This window comes from Lethenteron reissneri, chromosome 26, assembly GCF_015708825.2.
Source record: "Lethenteron reissneri isolate LAM-NWPU_2019-01 chromosome 26, ASM1570882v1, whole genome shotgun sequence".
Classification (NCBI taxonomy): Eukaryota; Metazoa; Chordata; class Hyperoartia; order Petromyzontiformes; family Petromyzontidae; genus Lethenteron; species Lethenteron reissneri.
In genome coordinates, this window is record NC_083804.1 from 7,526,738 (window position 1) to 7,549,263 (window position 22,526).

The window sequence follows — 22,526 nt, forward strand, 5'->3', positions numbered from 1 at the left end:
TTTCGGCGCTGCTGCACATTGAAGAGTCGTGCACAATGCGCATATTTAACCCTTTCTGGTTCCGAGACGTCTGCAAGTTGTAAGGTGGGTCCCGTTCACCGCTGAATCTCGGAACGTGCGAGCCGTTTGCGTTTATTTTGTTCAGAGAGGCATTGCGTCGGTTGTTTTTCAAGACATTGTACTCGCCGCAGATAACTGAGGTAACATGACCGCACCCTACGGTAGCTGGCGACAAACTACCACGCCCTCCCGCGTGGCCTTGTGAGATCCTCAGTACGTCTTCCAACCTAAAGACGTAGAAATTAAGTTTTCAGAACGGAATCAGAAGAAAAACCGACGACATAAACGTACATCACCGGATTGGGAAAGGGTTAAATGTGTTAATCTCGCCAACCCGTGCTTTGTTTTTGCTTTTCCACAGGGCAGCGATGAAGCGGCATGGGATGAGATCTGGGCAAGCAGGAAAATTATTTTACTTCTTAGCCTCTAATAATCGACGCAAAATTGATTTGGAATAAAATTATTAAACCCTATAAATTGAGGAATCAATTCGTTAAAGCCATCCTGAGCTATTTTTTGTTGTTGCTTTAATCTATTTTCTTTCCAATGAAACTTAACTTGGCACCGTTGAAAAGATCGGTTACAACCAGCCTAAGGACGACCAAAACAAATTAAGAGATTGCAGGAAAGAGGTAATCGGTCAGCGGAAACCTACGCAGCTTAGCAAACTATGTTTTTTAATCGACAACGCTAGCACAGAAGCAGCAGCAGCAAATGCAAATGTTGACTCCAGTGGAAGGATGGTGAGAAACGAACGAACAATTCACTTGCCACAGCATCTCCAGATTTACACCTGAAGTAGCACCAGTGGAGGCCACTGAACCCGAGTGTCGACTGCGAGCGAGCACAGCTAAAACTGGCCAATCGGCGGACTCGCGTCGCGATGAAGGGACTCACGGGAAGCCACACTCAGCCGCAGCTGAGCTCGATGGCTTCCGGCGGCAGTCTGGGCGGCCTCAGCGGGGGCGGCGGCCCCATGATGTCGGACGAGACGCTGCGGGCCACGGCGGTGGGCGACGGCTCGCGGAGGGCCTACATGCTGGGGCCTCCGCCGCCGCTGCTGGAGCACGTGGCGGGGGGGGGCCCGCCGTCCGTGGCGGCGCACCACGGCCTCATCATGCCCGGCGTGCCGCCCCACGGCGGCGCTGCGTCGGTGTCGCGCGCCTCCATGCAGGTGGAGATGGCGGGGATGGCGGGCAGCGGCTCCCACCCACACGGGTTCCCGCTCGTGCTCACCGAGCAGCTGAGCGCCAGCAGCACCTTCCCCAGGTGATGCTGCCGCGTGACCGATCGTCGTCTGACGCAAGTTCGAGGCTTCCGCAGGAACTAAACACAATTTTAAATCGCAGGCAGCGATGCTGCAGCGATACCAAACTGCAATAACAAATGCAAAGCCGTGGCAGTGATGCTGACGTGACATTACAGGAGTGCTCCGAACTGAAAATTGTAAGAATGTATTTTTTAAAATCTCATTAATCATCCCCGCCGATATGCGTCCAAACCAATCGGTTCTTGGAGGCAGAGGACAGTGCAGTAAAAATCAATTGTTCTACTGTACTTCCACCACCGTAACAGACCCACACTGAGCGGCGTGGTGAAGTCTGATCAAATAGCCCCCACGACCTACGTGGCGTGAGGGCGTCCTCATCCAGCAGTGGATTAACAAAAGCGCCGTAATGTAGAATGAAGCTTTGAACTTGTGTTGGAGAGTCTGGGACGAACGGCCCTGGGCACAACATCCAAGCTGTTTTGGTTTTGGATTGCATTTCACTTTACTTTTTTTTATGCTTTTAATGCTACACAACTTGAGCCCGGTACAATACGCCGATGTGTATCTATAACATCAGAGCTGTTTCTTTGTTGTTTTGGTTTTGGATTGCATCTCACTTTATTATTATTTTTAAATGCTTTTATTGCTAACCAATGCGAGCCCGCTACAATACGCCGATCGCCATTAGAATGGAACAGAAATTCCGCGAGCAGCAACTCCAATTTGCTGCGGCGAAAACGTACAAAGTGGGGGGGGGGGGGAATTGGACTCGCTGCCCCAGCCAATTGGGAACCACGTGCAGGGACATGAGGATTTATATGGGGAAAGGGAAAGGTGACTAACATACTGAGGGAAAACCAGGGACGGGGGGAGTGGGGGAGGGGGGAAGATAGAAGCAAAGGAGAACCCCTACAAATGAAAATAACATACATATGGGCTCATGCACTAACCTCCCACCGCTAAAGGATTCGCTCCGGCCCGTTCACGCCTGAGGGGCGCAGCCCCTCTTTGCACCCGTCCCCATCTCCAGACCTCTTTTAGGCTCCGTAGGAAGGGGCACCCCCTGGTCCTCACTTTATAGTTTAAAAAAAGTCTCGGTTTTCGAAACTTTTTGTTTGGCAGAAAAGTGCCCTGCGCTAATGCTAATCACCGGAATAGCTGGTGTGCTAAGTGAACATCAGCACTGGGGAACACACGGAGCTCTCCATGGTGCTGAGTGTGCCTTCTTACAGGACCACGCGAGCCATGGGCCAGCTAATGGCACTTGACCCGACAAATCCAAAGGCTAAATGGGAGACGTTTGTCTCCTTTTTGCGTAAAACACACGCATTACAATTTTACATTTTCTTTGCACGCGAGAATACATGGGTTTCCAGCCATCCAACAGGTTACGCATTCGACCGGCGTAATTTCCATTTAATTGGTGCGGCAGATATGTTAATTGTAGAATCGTAGCCCGTGATTTATGTTGCTGTGTATTTGAAGCACGGTAGCCTGTGGCCTGTAAAACTGACACATCCATATACATAGCATATTTAATTTATCCATCTGTGAGTCTGCCTGTCAGTTATTCACAGCGCTTACTGGAATAATGTTTTGCTGTACATAGTCGAGTAAAGACTCATTCCCACTGGCAGGAACCAGGGACTTGTGGTATTGATCACGACCTATGCATAATCTATGAATTTGGATCTAGGCTAAACAAGTAGATACAACTTTTCACAATTGCCAATTTAGATTCATAACCCATCATTTCCCTCCACTGGTAATCTGGTTAATTGTCATGATTGGAGGTCACGATTAATTCAAGTATTTATTCTTTACATTGAGGTGAATGGTAGTGCTGCTAGTGACTGCAAGGACATGAACTGAATATGTGCAAATATGAAAAAACATACACTGTTACATACGTGATTCAATGAATTTATCGTGGCGAGCTTAGGAATTGATGTGAATTGATTAATCCATGCATCATTCGTGATGCTTTTCTTCTGAGCCTAACGAGGTTTCAGGTTACTCGAGCAATTCTGTTAAGGAACGGCATTGGCGGTAATTAGGAAATTAGCTTGGAGAAGATTCACCCCATTTGTAGGATGGGCTGCAGCTTATTGCTGATGTACATTGGGTGACTGGGACAGGGTGGGAGCCTTATCCTGAAAGAGTCGCTCATGGGAACATGCCCATCACAAATACAACAGCACTTCATTCTGGGATTTGAGTTCAAAGGGCCTTCAATCTCTCTACGAGCCATCTGCCTTTTTTTAAGTTATCAAACATAAACTGATCGCGGAGCCCCTGTGTGTGTTTCGAGTGATTGTTTTATATATGCCACCATTTCATTATTCTGTGAGCCATAACTGCATTAGGTTGCTTGTGAAGGTCGGTTGAATGGATAAAAACATTTCTTACGGGTCACCTTCATACGTTTGGACATTTGTTAAAATAAATATAACCGTTGTGTCCTGACTTTTGGACCACCCTGCATAACTCTTTATAAGCAGTGGAGAGTGGTGGTGCACTGGTTGGGTCCCGAGCTACGGCTAACATCAGTGGCGGGTGATTGCCGATCTATCCCGAACCCCCTCGTCACCACCCTCCGTCTTTACGAACTCGTGCTAACCAGCTCGGTGAAGTATGATGGTCACACAACCCTCGTGACTGATGCAGCGAGGGGAGCCCTCCATACAGCAGTAATTGGAATATGAAATTAAACTAGGAGTCACGACACCGTGATTAATACACCCACATCTGCCACATCCAATAAAATACAATTTTCACTTAAAAAAATCCATTGTTTATTAGCTTTCTCTTTTAAAGATCATGAACATATTCATCGGGCGCTATTTCAGATTATAGTGTGTTCATTTTTGCAGAATTTACAGCCTGTTTTATTGACCCTTTTTTATACAAGTGAGTGGGCTGTCCCCTTGCTTACTCTCCCCTTTGGCGTCACACTCCACAACGTGACACTATGGGCAACCAACCCCAATGTCCAACACCGCATGGGGAGGCCTTCATCCGGCATTCAATTGATCGTGGCCTACTCTCGACGATGAATTAATTTCTCAAAACATTTCACGAACATCTAACGGGCGGAACCCCAGCGACTCGAACCTCCACGTGTCCTCCTCCCCCCCTCCCCCTGCTCGCAGGATGCACCACTACGCTGGCGGCGGAGGTGGTGGCGGTGGCATCAGCATGATGTCCGGTGGTGGCGGGGGCGGTGGCGGCGGCGGCATCCTGCCCTCGCCCTCCTACTACGACCCGCGAGACGACGGCTCCATGACGCTGGCGCACCCGGGCAGCCTCTCGGGCCGCATCCACCGCCTGCCCACCAACCTGCTGGACCAGTTCGAGCGACAGCTGCCGATGCACGGGCGCGACGGCTTTCGCACGCTGCAGTACCAGCGCCTCACCCTCGAGCAGCGCAGCAACAGCTCGGGGCGCATCCGCCACCTCGTGCACTCGGTGCAGCGCCTCTTCACCAAGTCGCACTCGCTCGAGGGGCCCGGCAAGGGCCTCAACGGCGGCCTGAGGGCCGACGCGCACCGCCGCCAAGGCAAGGGCGGCAAGGACCGCCGCGCGCAACAGGACTCCGCTGCCGCCGCCGCTGCCGCCAAACAAGTGAAGCCCGGGGCGGCGGGGCCGGCGGGCGCCGGCGGGGGAGCGGCCCCGCCGGTGGGCGGCACACTCGACAAGGCCTGCAGCGGCAGCGCGGGGGGATCGTCTGCCAGCAGCTGGTGGAGCTCCGACACGACCCTCGACCACCACCACCACCAGCAGCAGCAGCAGCACCACCACCACATGGGCGTTGGGATTGGCATTCTGACATCCCCGGTGGGAGGGATGGGGGGCCTGTCGGGCTCCGGTGGGGGCCTCCAGGCCATGGGGCTTCATGGAGCCGGGCCGCCCGGTGGTGGCGGCGGCGGCGGCAGCGGAGGGAGATTTGGGATGGTGCCGACAGGCGGAGGCTGTGGTATGCCGCCGGTGGGGAGGTTGGGGTCCGTCGGTGGCGGCGGTGGTGGGGGAATCAGCATGGCGAGCACCGCGCTCGGCATGGGCATCCTGAGCTCGGCGGGCGGCTTGGGGCCTGGCTCGGAGCCCCCCGGAGTATCGTACTACATGGACCCGCCGTGCCCCAGCTACGACGAGCTGCCCCCGCCAGGCACGGGCGGCAGTGGCGGTGGGCCCTCCTCGTCTGCGTTGGCCTCAGCCTCGATGTCGGCGCAAACGGCCGATGAGGCAAAGTACATCAAGCACGGCACGTGGACGGCTCTCACCATCAACAAGGCGCAGGAGGTGTACCGCAAGGCGTCCCTCAACCTGGAGCGGGGAGACAAGTCGGGGCCCTGCCACTATCTTCAGGTGCAGTTCCTTTCATCTGATGATCTCCAGAAATGTTTGTTCATTCTCCAGTTCACTTTTGTGCAATTGTTTTGTTGCTTAATCGAGTGGTTGTTGTAGAGTATAGATTCTCAGAATTCGTCATCATTATCGTCAGCCCATAATCGATCAACCGCTGGATGAAGGCCTCCCAAAGCGTCCACAACCTCTCATGATCCCGATTTGATGAACTGTAACTAACTTTAACTGGCATTTGATTTCACAATTATTTCACTAGAAAACCAAAAATGGTAACTCGTATTTACATCTAAAAGTTATTGTAGCAGAAGTGGCCAAGTGAGTTGGCACTGCTGAGATCCTGCGTTCAACTGTAGGAGGCTGCCTCTGTGATTACACCAGGTTCTCATGTGTTGTGAGTTAATGGTCGCAGCCCAGTCATGTAAAATGTGGTTTTGCATATTTCACAAAGGGCTGCCTCCTGGCTCTACAAGACCGGTTTGCTGCTTATGCCGTTTAAATAAGGGGCATGATTTTCCCCACGTGGGGAGAAGCTGAATCATCATGTAGCCAAGCCAAAAACTAGGTTCATGAGGATAAAAGATGCCACTGAAAGATAAAAAACAATGGCACCAATACCAAATGTACTCGTGACTGATTTTTCTACGGCACCCTAGGGATAGAGTTCGTGTCGACCCTTTATAAATCTGTATTGCATTGTACTGTGCTGTTGTTTACTTCCCACAACGTGATGCCTATTTTATTGAGCCTGCAGGAGTGTGGTGATGGGCAATAGATGGCATGAGAGGTAATTCCATTGCAACGGCGTGCTATGAAGCAGGGCTTCATTTCAGCTGTAAAATATTTTCACACATGGCACACCAGTCACGTGCCGACTCCAATCTACCAGCGACCCAGAAAACATTCACAGTGAGAAATCAAGCCCTTGCTATGAGGGTAGCTTAAGCAGAACCCAATTAAAATAGCAGCAGTGGCTTTCATAGATGTCTGCACAAGTGAAATCAGTCACTGTTTAAGACGTGTGTCAGATTCGTCTCCCTATGCAAGGTTTTAACACCCCATAGTGCACGATACCACAAGGTGGTGAGGAGGAGAACTGGAGGGGTGGGTGGTGGGGGTCTCTGTGGACGAAGTGAGTGTGGAGTTGACCTGGAGTTGACCTTCATCACTCCGTATTCCCGGGGAGGTTCGCTCACAAGACACGCTCCACACTGCGTCTCTAGAGAGCGTGACACGAGCCAGTGGTCCACAACATTTTTTGGTGTGGCGGTTTCAACCCAAATCAAGACCGCTGTTCTTTGTGCTCCTCCGGGCCAGTCCCCGTACCCCCTCTAGGTTACTAAGGCCACAATAAAGAGAGAACACATGTCCACTCCTCTCGTCGATGCGGCGTTTGTCATGAATTTTTTTCATGTTGTGTATTTGGGCACCGCGGTGGAGAAATTTTAATTGCCTCACCTGGTATATAGGTCATGGGTTCCATCCCGATCCTGATACCTGTATATTTGGAGTTTGCATGTTCTCTCTCCCCATGGTTGCGTAGATTTTGTTCCGGGTCCTCCGGTTTTTCCATCCACATTTATAAACACGCGTTTAGGGGATTTGGTTGCTAAAAATGTCCACGTCATAGGCCACTTTGCTGAGCTATCATTTGTGGCCAAGTTGCTTCTGAAAAAGAACTAAATAGCTCAGTGGGCCTTACCTGATAAAATAAAAAAAGTTTCTTTTTTCTTTTTTTAGTACACGAGTGTGTATGCCTGCTCGAGTCTCACTCACCTGGCTGACGCAGCTGGCCTGGCCGACGGTACTCATGGCTAAGTGGACCTTACCTGGCAAAATGAAACAATGCATATATTCGCTTAGTTAAGTGTGTTTTATGTTTGCGCGATTTGTCACCGCGACGTGGCACGGTATCCATGCAGCAGCCTTCACCTCCACCCCCCCCCCCTCCACCGCCCCCCACCCCTGCCCACCCCCAACCATTTCCCCCGAGAGCCCCGTGGCTTGCGATCCGTCGGACTGATTCCCGACGTGACTGGCACCGCCAGGTCCCGCGCGAAGGCTGGAGCACGCTGCCCGAGAGCGGCGGCCGCAGCGGCGACAGCGAGATCCCGTGCCGCCGCATGCGCAGCGGCAGCTACATCAAGGCGATGGACGAGGAGGAGACCGACGAGGAGGACGAGGACGAGGAGGAGGAGGAAGAGGAGGAGGACAGGGCACGCGAGGATCGCGACGACGAGGGAGACGACGACGAGGCGGACGAGGCGGCCGACGAGATGGAGGCGGCGCCGCTGCCCAAGCTGTCGCTGCACGGCGCGTGCCGGCGCGAGAGCTACCTCAAGGCGACGGGACAGCAGAGCCTGGGCCAGAGCCTGAACGAGCAGGCCTGTCTCAAGTGAGCGCCACATGCCGCCGTCTACCACCACCTACCACCACGTGCCACCACGTGCCTCCGCCTACCACTGCCTACCGCCACCTACCGCCGCCTACCGCCGCCTACCGCCGCCTACCGCCGCCTACCGCCGCCTACCGCCACTCACCACCACCTACTGCCACGTGCCGCCACCTACCACCGCCTACCACCGCCTACCACCGCTGCCGTGTTCACTTTGTCGTGCGATCATCCTTCAATTCACTCGCGCATTAATATGCTAATTTGTTTGTTCGTTCGTTTGACCACTCATTTGGGTGTTCGCTCATTTATTTACCTGTTAATTTAGCCATTCATTAAGAGATGCATTCAGTCATTTAATATTTCATTGCATTACTTGCATTCACCATTTCGCTCGTTCATTTATTTGCTCAATGATTCTATCGCTCATTAATTTTTTTCACTCATTCACTTACCCATTCATTCAATAATTCACCCATTCATTCACTGATGTTCTCATTCAACCAAACATTCAGTTGTTCACTCATTCGTTTATTTATTCCTTCAGTCACCCATTCTCTCAATCCTTAATTGGGATGACCAGGGGGGGGCACGCCAGACGGTAACGTCCACTGCAGAGATGGAGCGATGAAATCAGCCCCTTGTGTAGAACAGTGAAGGACATCGGCTGCTTGGGGAGGCTTTCATCAAGCAGTAGAGCGATCGTGGCCAGTGGTGGTGATGATGATTATTATAATGGTTTGCACACTCGTTCTTAAATCCCGCCCCCCCCCCACCTGGGTCCACCCAGCAGTATAAATGGGGGCACCACAGTCGATCAATGTGGTGATGTAAATCGTGTGTATTCACACATCTTCCAGGAAGCAGGAAAAATACCCCTCTCGAGAGCAGCTCATTTGAGCTCCCTCTAGCGGAGGCTCTCCATCCGCCAGCAGTGGCCTGAGCAAGACAATTGCAGGGCCGCACCTTTAACTCATAACAGTGGCGGCGACGGCAGTGGCTAGATGCTAACTACCTCGCCTGGGATACAGGAGGTCGTGGGCTCGATCCGGACCCTGACGCCTGTTTATTTGGACTTTGCTTGTTCTCCCCATGGTCGAGTGGATTTGTATGCCTGCCCTCCGCTTTTTCCCTCCACATTTAGAATCAACGTGCATTTAGAGCATTTGACTGCTGCTCTACATTTCCACGCGATAAGCCTCTTCGTTGAGCGATCATTTGTGGCCAGGTCCGCTTCTGAAAAACAGCTGTATTAGCTCAGTGGGCCTTGCCTGGTGAGATAAAAAAAAGAGTTTGTTTGTTTGAAGAGCTGCTGAGCGACGGCTTGAAAAGTGGCGCATGTTTCCCCCGACAGGGGCTCCCCGAAGATCTACGCGCGGAGCCACAGCTACCTGCGCGCAGTGAGCGCGGTGTCCATCAACCGCAGCACGGAGAGCCTGGACGCGAGCACGCTGCTCGGCTCGCCCAAGTTCCGCTCGCGCAACGAGAGCTACATGCGAGCCATGAGCGCCATCAGCCAGGCGAGCGCCATCAGCCAGGCGAGCTGCATCAGCCAGGCAAGCTGCATCAGCCAGGCGAGCTGCATCAGCCAGGTGAGTGAGACTCGCACGTGCGCGCACACTTCTCACGTGCTAAGAAACTACAAACGTTTTATTTTACCAGGTAAGGCCCCGCTGAGCTATATAGCTCTATTTCAGAAACGACCTGGCCACAAATTATTGCTCAACGAAGTGGCTTATCATGTGGAAATGTACATAGCACGTTGATTCCAAATGTGGAGGGAAAAACCGGAGGACCCAGAGAAGAGAGCATTGCTGACTCAAAATATACAGCAGCACGCGTCAGGGTCGAATCCACGACCTCCTGTATACCAGCCGAGGTAGTTAACATCTCGCGACACACAACCCATCGTTGCATAACTATGAGTACCACCAGGTAAAACAGATGCATCAGCCAGGTGAGCTACAACATGCTGGGGGGGTGGGGGGAGGGGGTTGGGGGGAAGTGCAGAGGGTAGGGGGAGAAGGGGGAGGGACAGCAGACACATGGAGTGAAACACAAGATTACTGCGGGGTGGATAGCAGCATGTTCCCCTCTTGTGTGTGGGTTTTCTTCATGTATTTCAGTTTCCTTTGACTTGAAGCCAAACGCTCCTTCCTAAATGTTGCAGGAACCTCCCCAAAGAAAGATTCTTGAGACTCGGTGAGACTTCCCTGGCTACATACTTAGGATTACAATTGTTGATATGAATCATCAACATTGCTATTATTACTATTATAATCATACTAATTGCATTATTAGTTTCAGGGAGCATGAAGATGATGTCTCCAGAGAGAGAGAGAGCGGGCGCAGGAGTGAGCAGGCTGACACGGAGAGTAACACCTCAAGGCTGTTCCAGCGTCCGTCCGGCACGTCTGCGCAGTGCTGCTGTGGCGGCACGGGCGAATCTGCATGCTAAATCTTGATCCCCTCTCATTATTTGGTTCGTTTCATCGTCCGCGCATAATCGTGCCCGCAAGAGCTCGCTCCCCTCTCTCTTACCCGTCCCGATCATCGCTGAAGCACCGCCGCCGATTCGTTGCTGCTCGATGGCGCAGGGGATTTTATTTGTGCTAGGAGCACCGTGGAGAGGGTGGGGGGGGGGAGATCGAGTGATGCACACCAAAGCCTTGGAGATAATGGGCCAGCGATAGCAAGGGCAGTCATCTGACGGCAAAGTCGGCTAAGGTGACCGCGGTGGCTCGGTGGTCAAGGGACACTTGAGCCTGGCAACACTGAGATCCTGGGTACGGATGCGGGCAGACACCCGTGGTTATCAAACTGGGTTCTCAAACGGTAGCGAGTTGACGGTTCCAGCGTGGTTACCAATGGCTACACCTCGCACAAAACTTGCCACAATGAAATTTGGTTCGTCACCTAATTTGCCAAAATTTTAACTCTGAGATGTACAAAAAAAACCACGTTGATTGACATGAGACGAACACTCTTTGCAGGGCATCTGTATAAATATATGCAAGGCGTGTCTCTCGTGTACATGAAGACACCTCATGAAGTGACCTCAGAAGTATTTCTGTGTGGTCACCTTCTGGAGTCATTCTCTGACGCAGGGTGATGCACTGCTCAGCTGCAGTGTTCCCAATATGAAGTTTTACATTTCTGAATGCCATTACATGACGCCAATAGCACAATTAAGAGTGATGACCCTTGAGGGCACAGTGGCCTTCATGGTTGCCCCCTCTATGGAGGTCTAATGTTGCTTTGCTGGACACTGAGCTGGTCCCGCATTGGCTTCTGTTCAATAATAATAATAATTGTAATCGATATTTATTTACCCAGGACAGCCTCACTGAGTCTCTAGGCCAGGGTTTTTACAAACTTCAAGTCCTCACAGTGCACCGTGGTTCACTTGTCCAGGTTTTACCAAGGTTTTCCCTGAAAATGGAAATTAGGTCGTTACGTGCTGCACTTGCCTGATGATTGCCAAACACATTCCACTCCAAGTAGAGAGCGCCGATTCAAACGGAGAGCACTGTCTCCATCACGAGGGATACGCACAGGCACACATAATAACACAAAGACAATTAGCCCCCTCGTGTATAGCATTTTACAGACTGTAAGGTCAAGTGCTGTTAGCGAGCACCTATGAAGGCCAGGAAGGCGTGTACGGCATACCGTGTCCACTCATACGATTTACCCGTATTCTTGTGCAGGGAAATTGAGTTTTCAGGTCCATACAGCATACAGCCGTTTCAATCCGGGCAACAAACAAATTGTCTATTTGTTTGTGTTTCGCCCTTGTGATGGGACATTGTAGGATGAACGTTGATATTTATAAGGGCACGGGGTTAACAATAAGGTCTGAATTGGTTTGTAATAAGATAGGGCACTGATGAGGGGTTGACAGGTATGGTCTGATTTCGATTTTAAGCTTTCGTGACTGCAGGGATTCATCTTCTTGGTTCTTTCGGTGAAGTCACGTAGAAGGGAGATAATAAAATAATAAGAAATAAAACATAATAAAATAATACAATTCTCACGACGTTTCGGCCGCAACGCAAGCAGCCGTCCTCAGGTAAAGAATAGGTCTGTCGGAAAGACAGCGTCTGAATAAACACCGCCAAGCTTGGCAGCGTATATTTAAGCTGGGTTAGGGGCAAATTCTTTTGTCAAGGCGCTCTTCCCCCCCTAACCCAGCTTAAATATACGCTGCCAAGCTTGGCGGTGTTCATTCAGACGCTGTCTTTCCGAACAGACCTGTTCTTCACCTGAGGACGGCTGCTTGCATTGTGGCCGAAACGTCGTGAGAATTGTATTATTTTATTATGTTTTATTTCTTATTATTTTATTATCTCCCTTCTACGTGACGACTTCACCGAAAGAACCAAGACGAGGTATGGTATGGCCCCACCACGCCCGCCCGTCCACTCTTGTCTCCATCGTGCTGTCGTTTCCATACCGCAACCAGGCACACAGTTAAGGCTGAGTCGACCTATGAAAAGACCCAGGACCGGTTCAGATAATGACCACTGATGTTGGTCGTGATGAAGACTGTAATTCAAATCGCCGGGTCTGTAGCGTAGTGCCCGAAATCACTCCACTATCACTCCCCGCTGCTCCGCACACGCATACACAAGTGCACATAAAAGATCTGCATATTGATCGTCAGGCACGTACAGCATGTAAATGACATCCTATGTTGATACAAATGCAGGCAAAGTGGTGAATTCGTGTGCGTAGTGAGTCGTGAAGAATGGAGATCGGGAGATTCTGTTATGGTGTAGCTCACCGGCTTTCAACATGTAGCTTAATCCGTGCACCGCATCGGCATTTTCACTTATTTTGCCTCGCCACTTGTTTGCTGTGCATGATATGACACGTGCCCACAATCACGTGAATGAATAGTTCCTATCTGTGTCCCTTTGTGTCTGCGTGTTTGTGTGCACGTGACTGTAAGCGCATTTCTATGTGTGTCAGAGTGTGTACACATTTCTACGTACTGCGTGAATGTGTGCTTTTGTGTGCTCGCTTTTATGTGTGTGTGTTTACACATTTGTACATGTGGGAGTCTTTGTGTGAATGTGTGTGTTGGTGCGCTCACTTTTGTGTGCATGTGTGTGATTATATACGGGAGTCATTGTTATCCTGTGTGTGAGCGTGTGCGTTTGTGTGTCTGTCTGTGTGGGGAGTGGCAGTGTAGTGGTTACCACACCGCTGCTACGAATCTGGCGACCCGCTTATGACCACCATTTGTGACAAATATTACGAACCGGTCCTGGGGTTCCCCTAGGTCGACTCAGCCTCAAATCAGTGACTTGTGCTGTGTGTAAACATCACAATCGAGGAGCTAAAGGCGGCTGGGCGTGGTGCTGGCCACCCACCCACCCCCTGCGCCGTCAGCATTCATAGGTCCTCGCGAACAGCACTTGCTCCAACAGTCTGCTGAAGGCTATAAGGGGGATCTTTGTTTTTTGTGTGTCCGTGTGGTGCCCGTGTAAGCGTGTGTATATGTGAGTGCATGCGCTGTCCTACGATTCCTCAAACCTGGCCATGATGTTGCACATCAACACCACATCAACACCAGCCATTGGCTTGTGTGTCCCCTTAGGTAGATATAAAGGTAGTACTTGGTGTGCAATGTTGCAAAATCTGGGACATTAACTATTCGAGACGGATTGACAAGCTTGTGAAAATACTTCAGGATGCTGTGAAAAAATAAAAAAAATCTAGATTTGAAAACATTTACAATTTTTTTACCACGTAGGTGTTTTGGGTTAAGCTGTTGTAGCACTCCGATTTCCCTTCAGGTTGTGCCACGGGGTGTTGGACACGGCGTCCGTCTGCTCCACTTGTCAGAGCTCCCAGCACGTGGAGCAAACATCAGACATAATACCGGACAACACGCGGTACAAGCTGGAAACACATTGGAGACGCTCTGATCAATAAATAATTTTCAAATCAGCCAACCTGACGAAACTACGACACCATTACAACTGTGCTCTCTTTCCGGTTGAAAAAAAAAACAGAACCTCAAATATTAATTCACCATTTAGGAAATTTGCGACACAGTGAGAGAGTTCCGTGAAGAAAAACCACACTGCGAGGTCTGGAGGTAAAGACCTTTGATCTGGCAACCCTGCTGATGCAATGTGGTCATGGAAGTCAGTAACGGAAAGTACAAGGTGGCTGGGCATGTATGACATGCCACCCAGCTTGCATGCTGTGCTGGCTTGCATCTATGTTAACTACACAGTGACGCGACTACCATGGCAATGCAGGCACGTGAAAACACTCATTATTTGGATAAAAACACCTTAACATATCGAGGACCTCAGAGCTTTGGGTGAAATCTGATGCCATCTAACTATACGGCTGCCTTTCCTCCTTGTCTGTGCTTCCTCGCACCTCTGAGTTGTTCTTTCTCATCGAGAGTGAGTTAATGCTGTGCACATTCAAGGTTTAAATTGTTATTGTATGTGGCTAGCTGCAACTCTTCATCGTGCAAACCTACCACGTAGGCACATTGTGAGGCCACAATCTGCCAAATGATACTGACGGTGAAATGTGTGCTCATGAGAAGGCATGGCAATGATTTATCCCACCCTATGTGATAACATACATTTTCTGCGGTCGTGATTTAATTCAAGAATAATTATCTTTCTCGTCTCATATTTTATGTCCCATTTGTATTGTTTCTTGTGTTTTTCTCCAATGTTGGTGCAGCTTTATGCGCTCAATTGGCCGAAGCATGAGGTTAGATCTAGCTCTGCATATAATGTGTCTAAATAGCAGGTGTTCAGTTCTCACGTGCATAATTCAAAGCATGTTTTCTGAATTTAACAATCGATTCGAATAAATTAATCGATCCTGTGATGTAATTTCATTTTCGGCTATTAATTTAGGCAGTTGTGGGGAACCTACAGCCCACAGGCTGGATATGGCCCGTGACCTGATCTTTATACCGGCTGCCAGCATTACAACCACACTAATCTGGTGCTGGCAGGAGGATATTTTCGACCTGGCACACTATGTGCGTCTGCCACAGCAAGAACCTCTTGCAAGGGACAGAAACCTCTGAGGTGTTAATGTGTGTGTGGTTGTGGTTGCCTCCCAAAGGTGTTTGAAAGTCCTATTCTACTCCTACTTCAGCTATTAGCTCTTTTTCGGAGGTGACCTATCATCATATGTGGGATTTCATAGTCGCGGCCAAATAATCCAAACGCATGCTTCTAAATGGGAAACACCGGAGGACCCAGAGAAAAATCCACGCGACCACGAGGAGAGAAAACATGCAAACTCCAAATATACAGGAAATGTCAGGATCGGGATCAAACCCACGGCTTCCTGGTGGAATAAGTTCCCCACCATCTGCAGTAAGACTCTAAGGGCATATTTTGCTTTGGCTGTGGCTTACACACACACCTGTGAATGCACATATTTACGTGTGCACCCATGCATATGGTAATGGCAGGGCTGGCCTTCGTAATGCCAGCAGCGAGTTGTGTGATACGCTGGCCTGCCCCTCCTTCCATCGTGCCCTCTTGTCTCATCTGGCCGCCGAATGAGATTGGAGTTGTGTGCAGAAGCCATTCATTATCCCGTTAATTGTGGAGGACAGAGCTGGCAAATGCTCTACGCCTGAAACCACGGTCTTCCCCGTTGCTCCTCCTGAACCAGCTCGGAGGTTTAATTAGCAGAAGCAAGGGGAACTTTAAAAAGGGACATGTGAGGAAGCTTGATATAACAGACGGCTTAATGTCACGGTTAAAGCGACTGCCATTCAGTTTGCCGCTTGTTAAAAGTTGCCGGGATTTCCTTTCGTGGAAGACTTTAATTAGAGTGGCGACCGGATCACCTTCATTGACATTTGTTCAAGTGCCTGCCCAGCTCTCCGATGTGTTTTTGTGTTGTTTGGCGTGACGTCCGACGTTTAAATCCACTTGCTGAGGCCTTCCTCCTGAAGAAGTGGAAGCTGCTCGTTATTGAATTTGGCCAAACGTCCCAAAGTAGCGGGGTCTTCCTGACCAAGTCGTGGGATTCAGTGAGGCCTTCCTTGATCAAAATGAAAGATGGAAATCGAATAGGCTTTGTGGATTTTGTGTGTTTTCACCAGGCCATAGCTGAGAATTGTCCGGGACAAATCCTGGCTCCCTCGGTCGCTCCACATTCAAGCTCTGCTCCGACACGCAGTGTTATTGCTGTAAACGAGTCATGAAGCGGGGTTTACGTGGATGCCTGCACTGGCTTAGGACAGTCGATCTCCCTGATGAGTCATCGCGCCCGATGTGTGTGGGAGCCTTAATTGGGAGGTCTGCGCGTGCACCTCTGTCTGCGTCGGTCGGGGATTTTTCCAAGCAACACGTCGTCAATTAGCAGAGAGGACGGTGGCTTCGCTGTGCCCTTCCATTGGATTGGGTAAATCCATTGGCGGTCACAGCTGGCAAAAATTGTATTCAGAATCAGAATCGTTATTTTTTTTATCTTGGAGAAATCGGATGAGGTGTGGAGCTTTTTTTCACAGATGTCCCAGTCGGGGGCAGGGCATAAAGTTACAGCAACAAACAATACAAAAAACGATGGGAGTGAGCAAACACAAGTGAATGTTGTTCACACAGCCATATACGTGTACAGACATTTGCCAAGCGCTGGCTGGATGAGGGCCTCCCCACTTTGTGTGGGTATTTGAGAGTCATTTGACTTTATCTTACCATACTTCTCAGAGCGGGTTGATGAATCATTACCATGCCTTCAAGTAAGCAATGTATTGTGTTCGTTAAAAACCGTCAAAAACATGCGAAATGTCTTTCGCTGAGAAACAAAGAGTGCAAGTACCGACATTTAGTGGAGTTTTTTATTTTTCGAGAGGAAAAAAAATCGAAAGGAAAAGAGCACAACGCTGACATTTCTGTGCGTACGTTCGAGTATAAAATTGTACAGCATCCCCATCTTTTTTGTATATCGCTGTTAGCAACTGCGGTTATTTCCAAAAATTCACATGTTTATTCGGAAAATAGCCTCGAAGTGCTAAGCAATTTGCCCTTCTATGAAGTCAAAGAATATCCTTTGGCTCTCTCTCTCTCTCGCCCGTTCCTGGGCTCTGAAAAAGGGAAAATGCTCCTAAATGTCGTCGCTGTTTCTCAATCGCAGTTTATTTTTGGCAGCCAACACTCGCAAGTGTCTCGTTTAGTCGAGACAGTTTGTGAGTTTGTGATTTTATGTACTTGTCCGTTCACACTTTGCTAACCCCAGCCGATTTAAGAGGTCGGCTGCCACTCTCTGAACCCCTTGAGATCGCATTCCGATTTTAGAAGCAAGCAGTACGTTACAAAAATTATTAGTAAAAAAGCGGCATGATTTGGCTTTGAAAATCGCCATGCGCTAAAAGGGGTTTAAAAAACTGGTGGCCTACTGTTGAAATCGGTAAATTTGGCACGTATGGTTAATATGGTCTTAGGTTCGGGTGTCCTGTGTCCTTGCTCCGGTGTTGCCAGATCAGAGGCAATAAAAACCTCTAGACCGGTACTTGTAAAACCAAACTTTTTTATACCCGATCCTGTATCTTAGTTTTTTTTTCTTCTCATTAATCATACCATTCCAAATCTTCACTGCTTTCACTGATCAGTGGAAATGGACCAATTAACTATTTCTTAGTCTATCTAGAGTGCTACTTGTATTGCAAAGGGCCAATCATATGAGACATTATTAGTCCATGGTGGTTTTTCAGTTTTCAAGATAATTTTTTAATGATTTCGCAATCTATGTAAATGCCTTTTTCGGCAAAACGTACGTGGTCCTCCGATTATATATTCACAGCCCAAATTTGTCAATCCACGAATGGACGAAGGCAACCCACCCACACAACGTAAGTCATGGGGGTTTGTTTAGCCATTCCTCACTACGCTGGTCAATGTGGGTTGAAAGGAAGGGGCGCACCCAGGACTGGACCACGTGCCGCTCGCCACTGATGTAAACTGTGGCCGGGAAACGAACCCGCGGAGGCCGAGTGTGCAAAACCACTGCCCCACCGCTCCTGACGATACTGATACTTTGTGCAATGTCCGTTCCGGAATATGCTGCAGTCAGATCTCCACGATCAAAAGACATTTGGCGCCCTTGTGCAATTGAACATGAGATCATTAAACTGAATTATTTTGTGTTTTATCCCTTGAAGACAATTAAAAATAAAAGGATGCAGCTGCACAAGTAATTGCCCCATTCACGATGCAAAATTTTCACTTGAAACCGCAATGGCGTAATGCGACTGAAAGTCGGCTCATTGAAACAATCCTAACTCTAAGGTGGAACAACTGCTACAGCTCTCCTATCTCCCACCATGTGGAATATTTTCCTGCCCAGATTTTATCACGAAACATTTCCAACCAACATACTCATCACGGTGTATAAAATTCCGCTATGTGAATGCACCAAGTGGTGGAATGGTGGCGCAGCGGTCAGTGCACCGTATTACAAACCCGACAACGTAAGTTCGATTCCCTGCGACGGCTAACATCAGCGGCAAGTGATATCTGGACCCGTCTGGAGCCTCCCTCCTTCACAGTTCAAACAACCCCCGTAACCAGGGGTCGGCAACCAAAATAACAAGCACAGCAATTATTTTCGAATTCGGTATTTTTTGCAATCAATATTTCAAGAACCGCAACGCATGTGAATTCGAGTCGGTGGTCATTAATAAGTAACGTCACGAAGCTATTAAAAACAACAACTATAAAACTATGTTTCATTTTACTAGGTAAGACCCACTGAGCTACATAGCTCTTTTTCAGAAGAGACCTGGCCACAAACGATAGCTCAACGAAGTGGCCAAATCCCATAAACGCAGTGTGTGGAAAACATCAACCAGCAGTGGATTTAAAAAGGGCTGTGGATTATCATCAATGTGACTGCACTAAAGATCTGGAGTGGGATGGAGGAGGGGGGTATACGGTGGTGGGGGGGGGACCTCTGACCTGGCACCACTGCGGGCGCGCCCCCCTGTACTGACGTGTGTTCCCATGTCAGCGGTGGTCCGCGCCACTGGAGAGAGAACCGCCTGTAAGCTGCGGTGGCCCCCAAGGTGGGGGGCCCCCCGAGGCACCCCCGGCACGCAGACCGGCCGCTCAGCCGCCGCCGCCACCGCCGCCCCCCGCCGCCGCGCGGGCCGTCGTTACGGAGCAGCGCTCGGGCGAGGCGCTTAGTCGTGGGGCGCAGCGCGTGTTGCGAGCCGCTTTCCCCGGCCAGCGCAACCGCCCAGACCCGCCTCTGGTGTGTGTGAGTGCGTCTGTGCATGACAGTATGTGTGTGTGTGTGCTCCCGGTAGGGGGCACAGGTGGTGCATTGGTCAGTCATCTCAGTCAGTCGACCCGTGGCACCTGCTGGGTCTGCCCCGTGACCTCCTGCCAGCGGGCGTTCGACACTTCACGTGGCCTCAACGTGCACATAGCCTGGCACAAGCGCCGTGGTGACGTTACCGCCACTTAGTGGTGAATGGCGGTTGTTGTTGTCTTTGTGTGCTAGAGTGAATGCGTGAGTGCGTTATTATTCTTATTTCGTACGCAACTGATCTTTCGGACGACAACAAATCTTATAAATTTATGCCCAGGTTCTTTAGCCATTTCACCACGTTGTGTGGATATATCGATAAGGAATTGTGAGAGTGTGTAAGTAAGTTTGTGGGTGAGTGAGTGTCAGTGGGAGAGTGTAGGTCGGGAGTGGGTGGGTGTACATCTGTGTGATATAGAGCACACCAGCCTGTATTCCTCATCAGTCTCTCTGTAAGAGTGTGTATGCTCATGTGCGCGTTTTGTAAATGTGTGTGTATTTGTGTCGTAAAGCAGTCGTCGCAAAACCGTATTGAAAATAAAGGCGAGTGTTCAATGCCAGGGAGACCTGGATGATACAATCAGTGCGATAGATGCGTGATAAAAGGTCAAAGCAGCATCATCATACACAGGTGAAGTGTGATGTTGAGTGATATAAAAATCATCACTCTCTATAAATCTTGACTTAAAGCTTTTGTGACTGCAGGAATTCATATTCTTTGGGTCTTTTGGTAAAGTCACATATATAGGTTCAAAGAAAATAATAAAAAACTACGACGTTTTGATTGCAACACAAGTGGTCGTCATCAGGAAAAGGGGGTTAGCTTCTAAAGGCAAATTGTTTATAAAGGTTTAAAATGGGCGTAGCCCAAATATCAACAGCATGGGTGGGGCAGCTAATGTTAATGTAAGTGATGGGTACCGACCGCGATTGGCGGTGGGTTTCCACCAATTAAAGGGCTGCCAGGTAAAAAGTAGCATCTGTATGGGTGGCTACCTAAATCCTGACTCCCACCACCATCCATCCCAGAAGAATTCCCTCATCAAAACTCTATACCATAGAGCTCGATGTATTTCCGACCATCATCACCTAGCCAGTGAACTGGGACACGTACACCAAGCTCTCAAGATGAATGTATATTCAGACTATACAATCCGTAAAGCTATCACCCCAACCATTGGGAAAGAACCATCTGAGGACCCAATCAAAACCATCACCTTGCCATACATAGCAGGGGTCACTAAAAATAATTCCAAAATCATGAGCAAACACAAGATCCAGGTCCGATTTAACACAGTACATAAAATTTCTGATCTGATCCCATCTGTGAAGGATGTGATCCCTGACATGCAATACCCTGGCACCTACAAACTAAGCTGTGTCTGGGGCAGTAGTTACATTGGGGAAACTAAGCGACATGTCTCGGACTGCGTTCGTGAACATAAGGCAGATTTGAAACACGGTAGGATCCTTACCTCGGCCGTGGCTGATCATTGTTTTAATGCGGTGGGCTCACGCAAAATTGATTTCTCTAAGACGAAGGTACTTTGCAAATCCACTGGCTATCAACGAAAATTTGTTCATGAAGCCATCCATATATACAGACAGACACAATTTCAACCGAGAAGATGGGTACAAACTTAGCAATCATTGGAAGGACGTTATCAACCAGTTTAAGTCATAAATGGCTGTGATGTTCCCATTCTGCCACCTTCCAATGTTAGTTGTTATTTTTGGCTCTCCAATTTTACATTAACAGGTTAAATTTCTCACACCAAGACAGCCACCTTCACGCGCTGACCTCGACGTGGTGGTGGCTCTGCGACCTTACATTAACATGCTAATCTCTCACATTAACATGCTAATCTCTCACATCAACATAGCCACCTCAGCGCGCTCGCCGTGGATGCCGCTCACCAATCTTACATTAACATCGAAATTTTTACCTGGCAGCACTTTAATTGGTGGAAACCCACCGCCAATCGCAGTCGCTGCCCATCACTTACATTAACATTATCTGCCCCAGCCATGCTGCTGACATTTGGGCTACGCCCATTTTAAACCTTTATAAACAGTTTGCCTTTAGAAGCTAACCCCCTTTTCCTGATGACGACCGCTTGTGTTGCGATCGAAACGTCGTAATTTTTTTTTTCTTTGAACCTATCTACGTGAGTTTACCAAAATATCCAAAGAATACTCTCTATAAAGTTTGCAAAATATGTAACTTAAAATATCAGTGAGATGCATTTCAAGATGACATATGAGGCATAATTCATAAGCAATTATAATCACCCTGACTAAGCAATGAGTCAGTTTCTCATGAATTACCCACTGGGAGTGAATGGTTTTTTTTAACACAAGAGAGATGAGATATTTTAAATGTACAAGTAGCATCGTGTTAGAAAGTACAGTTTTCAAACTTAGTATTTTCTTTTGGAAGATAGAATTTCGAGGCACATCTCAAATCATCATCGTCATCAGCCATGGCCAATCCACTACTTGACAAAGGCCTCCCCCCCCCCCACCCCGGCAATTGCCCTCTCTCGATGTAATAATCCACTTTGCACATGAGCTGATTTCATCCCTCCATCTCATCGGCAGGTGTCATCTCGGGCGCCGTTCCATTCCCTACGTCTTGCATTGCAAAGAATATCGCGTGGATTTAATAAACCAGATAAGCGTGGTGGTAATTTCTTAACTGCATAAAGATCAGCTTAATCCAGTGCGTGTCTCTCTGTATTGACAGTGGGAGGCAGTTCATCTTGTTATTCAGTTCACAATGTTCTCTGCTCGTAAGTGAGGCGCTGTGGGTAGGGGAACACGGGAAATGAAGCGTGCCTATCTGAACGCAACCTTACCTGCACGCCATTTCGAGGTCCTGCAGGAATTGCTAATGTAAATAGTAAACAAAGCTGTGGACGGTTCAATCTTTACTTGAAGTTTTCGTGACTGCACGAATCCATACTCTTTGGTTCTTTCGGTAAAGTCACGTAGGTAGGAAAATAAATAATAAATCACGACATTTCGATCGCAACACAAGCAATCGTCATTCTTTCTGCAAGTTCAGCAGTTCTGCTGCTGTGTCTTTCTGCCTGATGATGATTGCTTGTGTTGCGATCGAAACGT

The 22,526-nt window shown here is 49.1% G+C and overlaps 1 protein-coding gene across 1 annotated transcript in view; it reads left to right on the forward strand.

Annotated features, from left to right (window-relative positions):
- Positions 1 to 346: 346 nt before the first annotated feature.
- Positions 347 to 22,526, forward strand: part of LOC133347581 (uncharacterized) — a 40,670-nt gene continuing 18,490 nt past the window's right edge. Inside the window, exons 1-4 of the mRNA XM_061559968.1 lie at positions 347 to 1,329; positions 4,483 to 5,695; positions 7,741 to 8,087; positions 9,439 to 9,676. Coding sequence (XP_061415952.1) covers positions 944 to 1,329; positions 4,483 to 5,695; positions 7,741 to 8,087; positions 9,439 to 9,676 — 2,184 coding nt within the window. The 5' untranslated portion in view covers positions 347 to 943. The remainder of the gene's footprint in view (positions 1,330 to 4,482; positions 5,696 to 7,740; positions 8,088 to 9,438; positions 9,677 to 22,526) is intronic.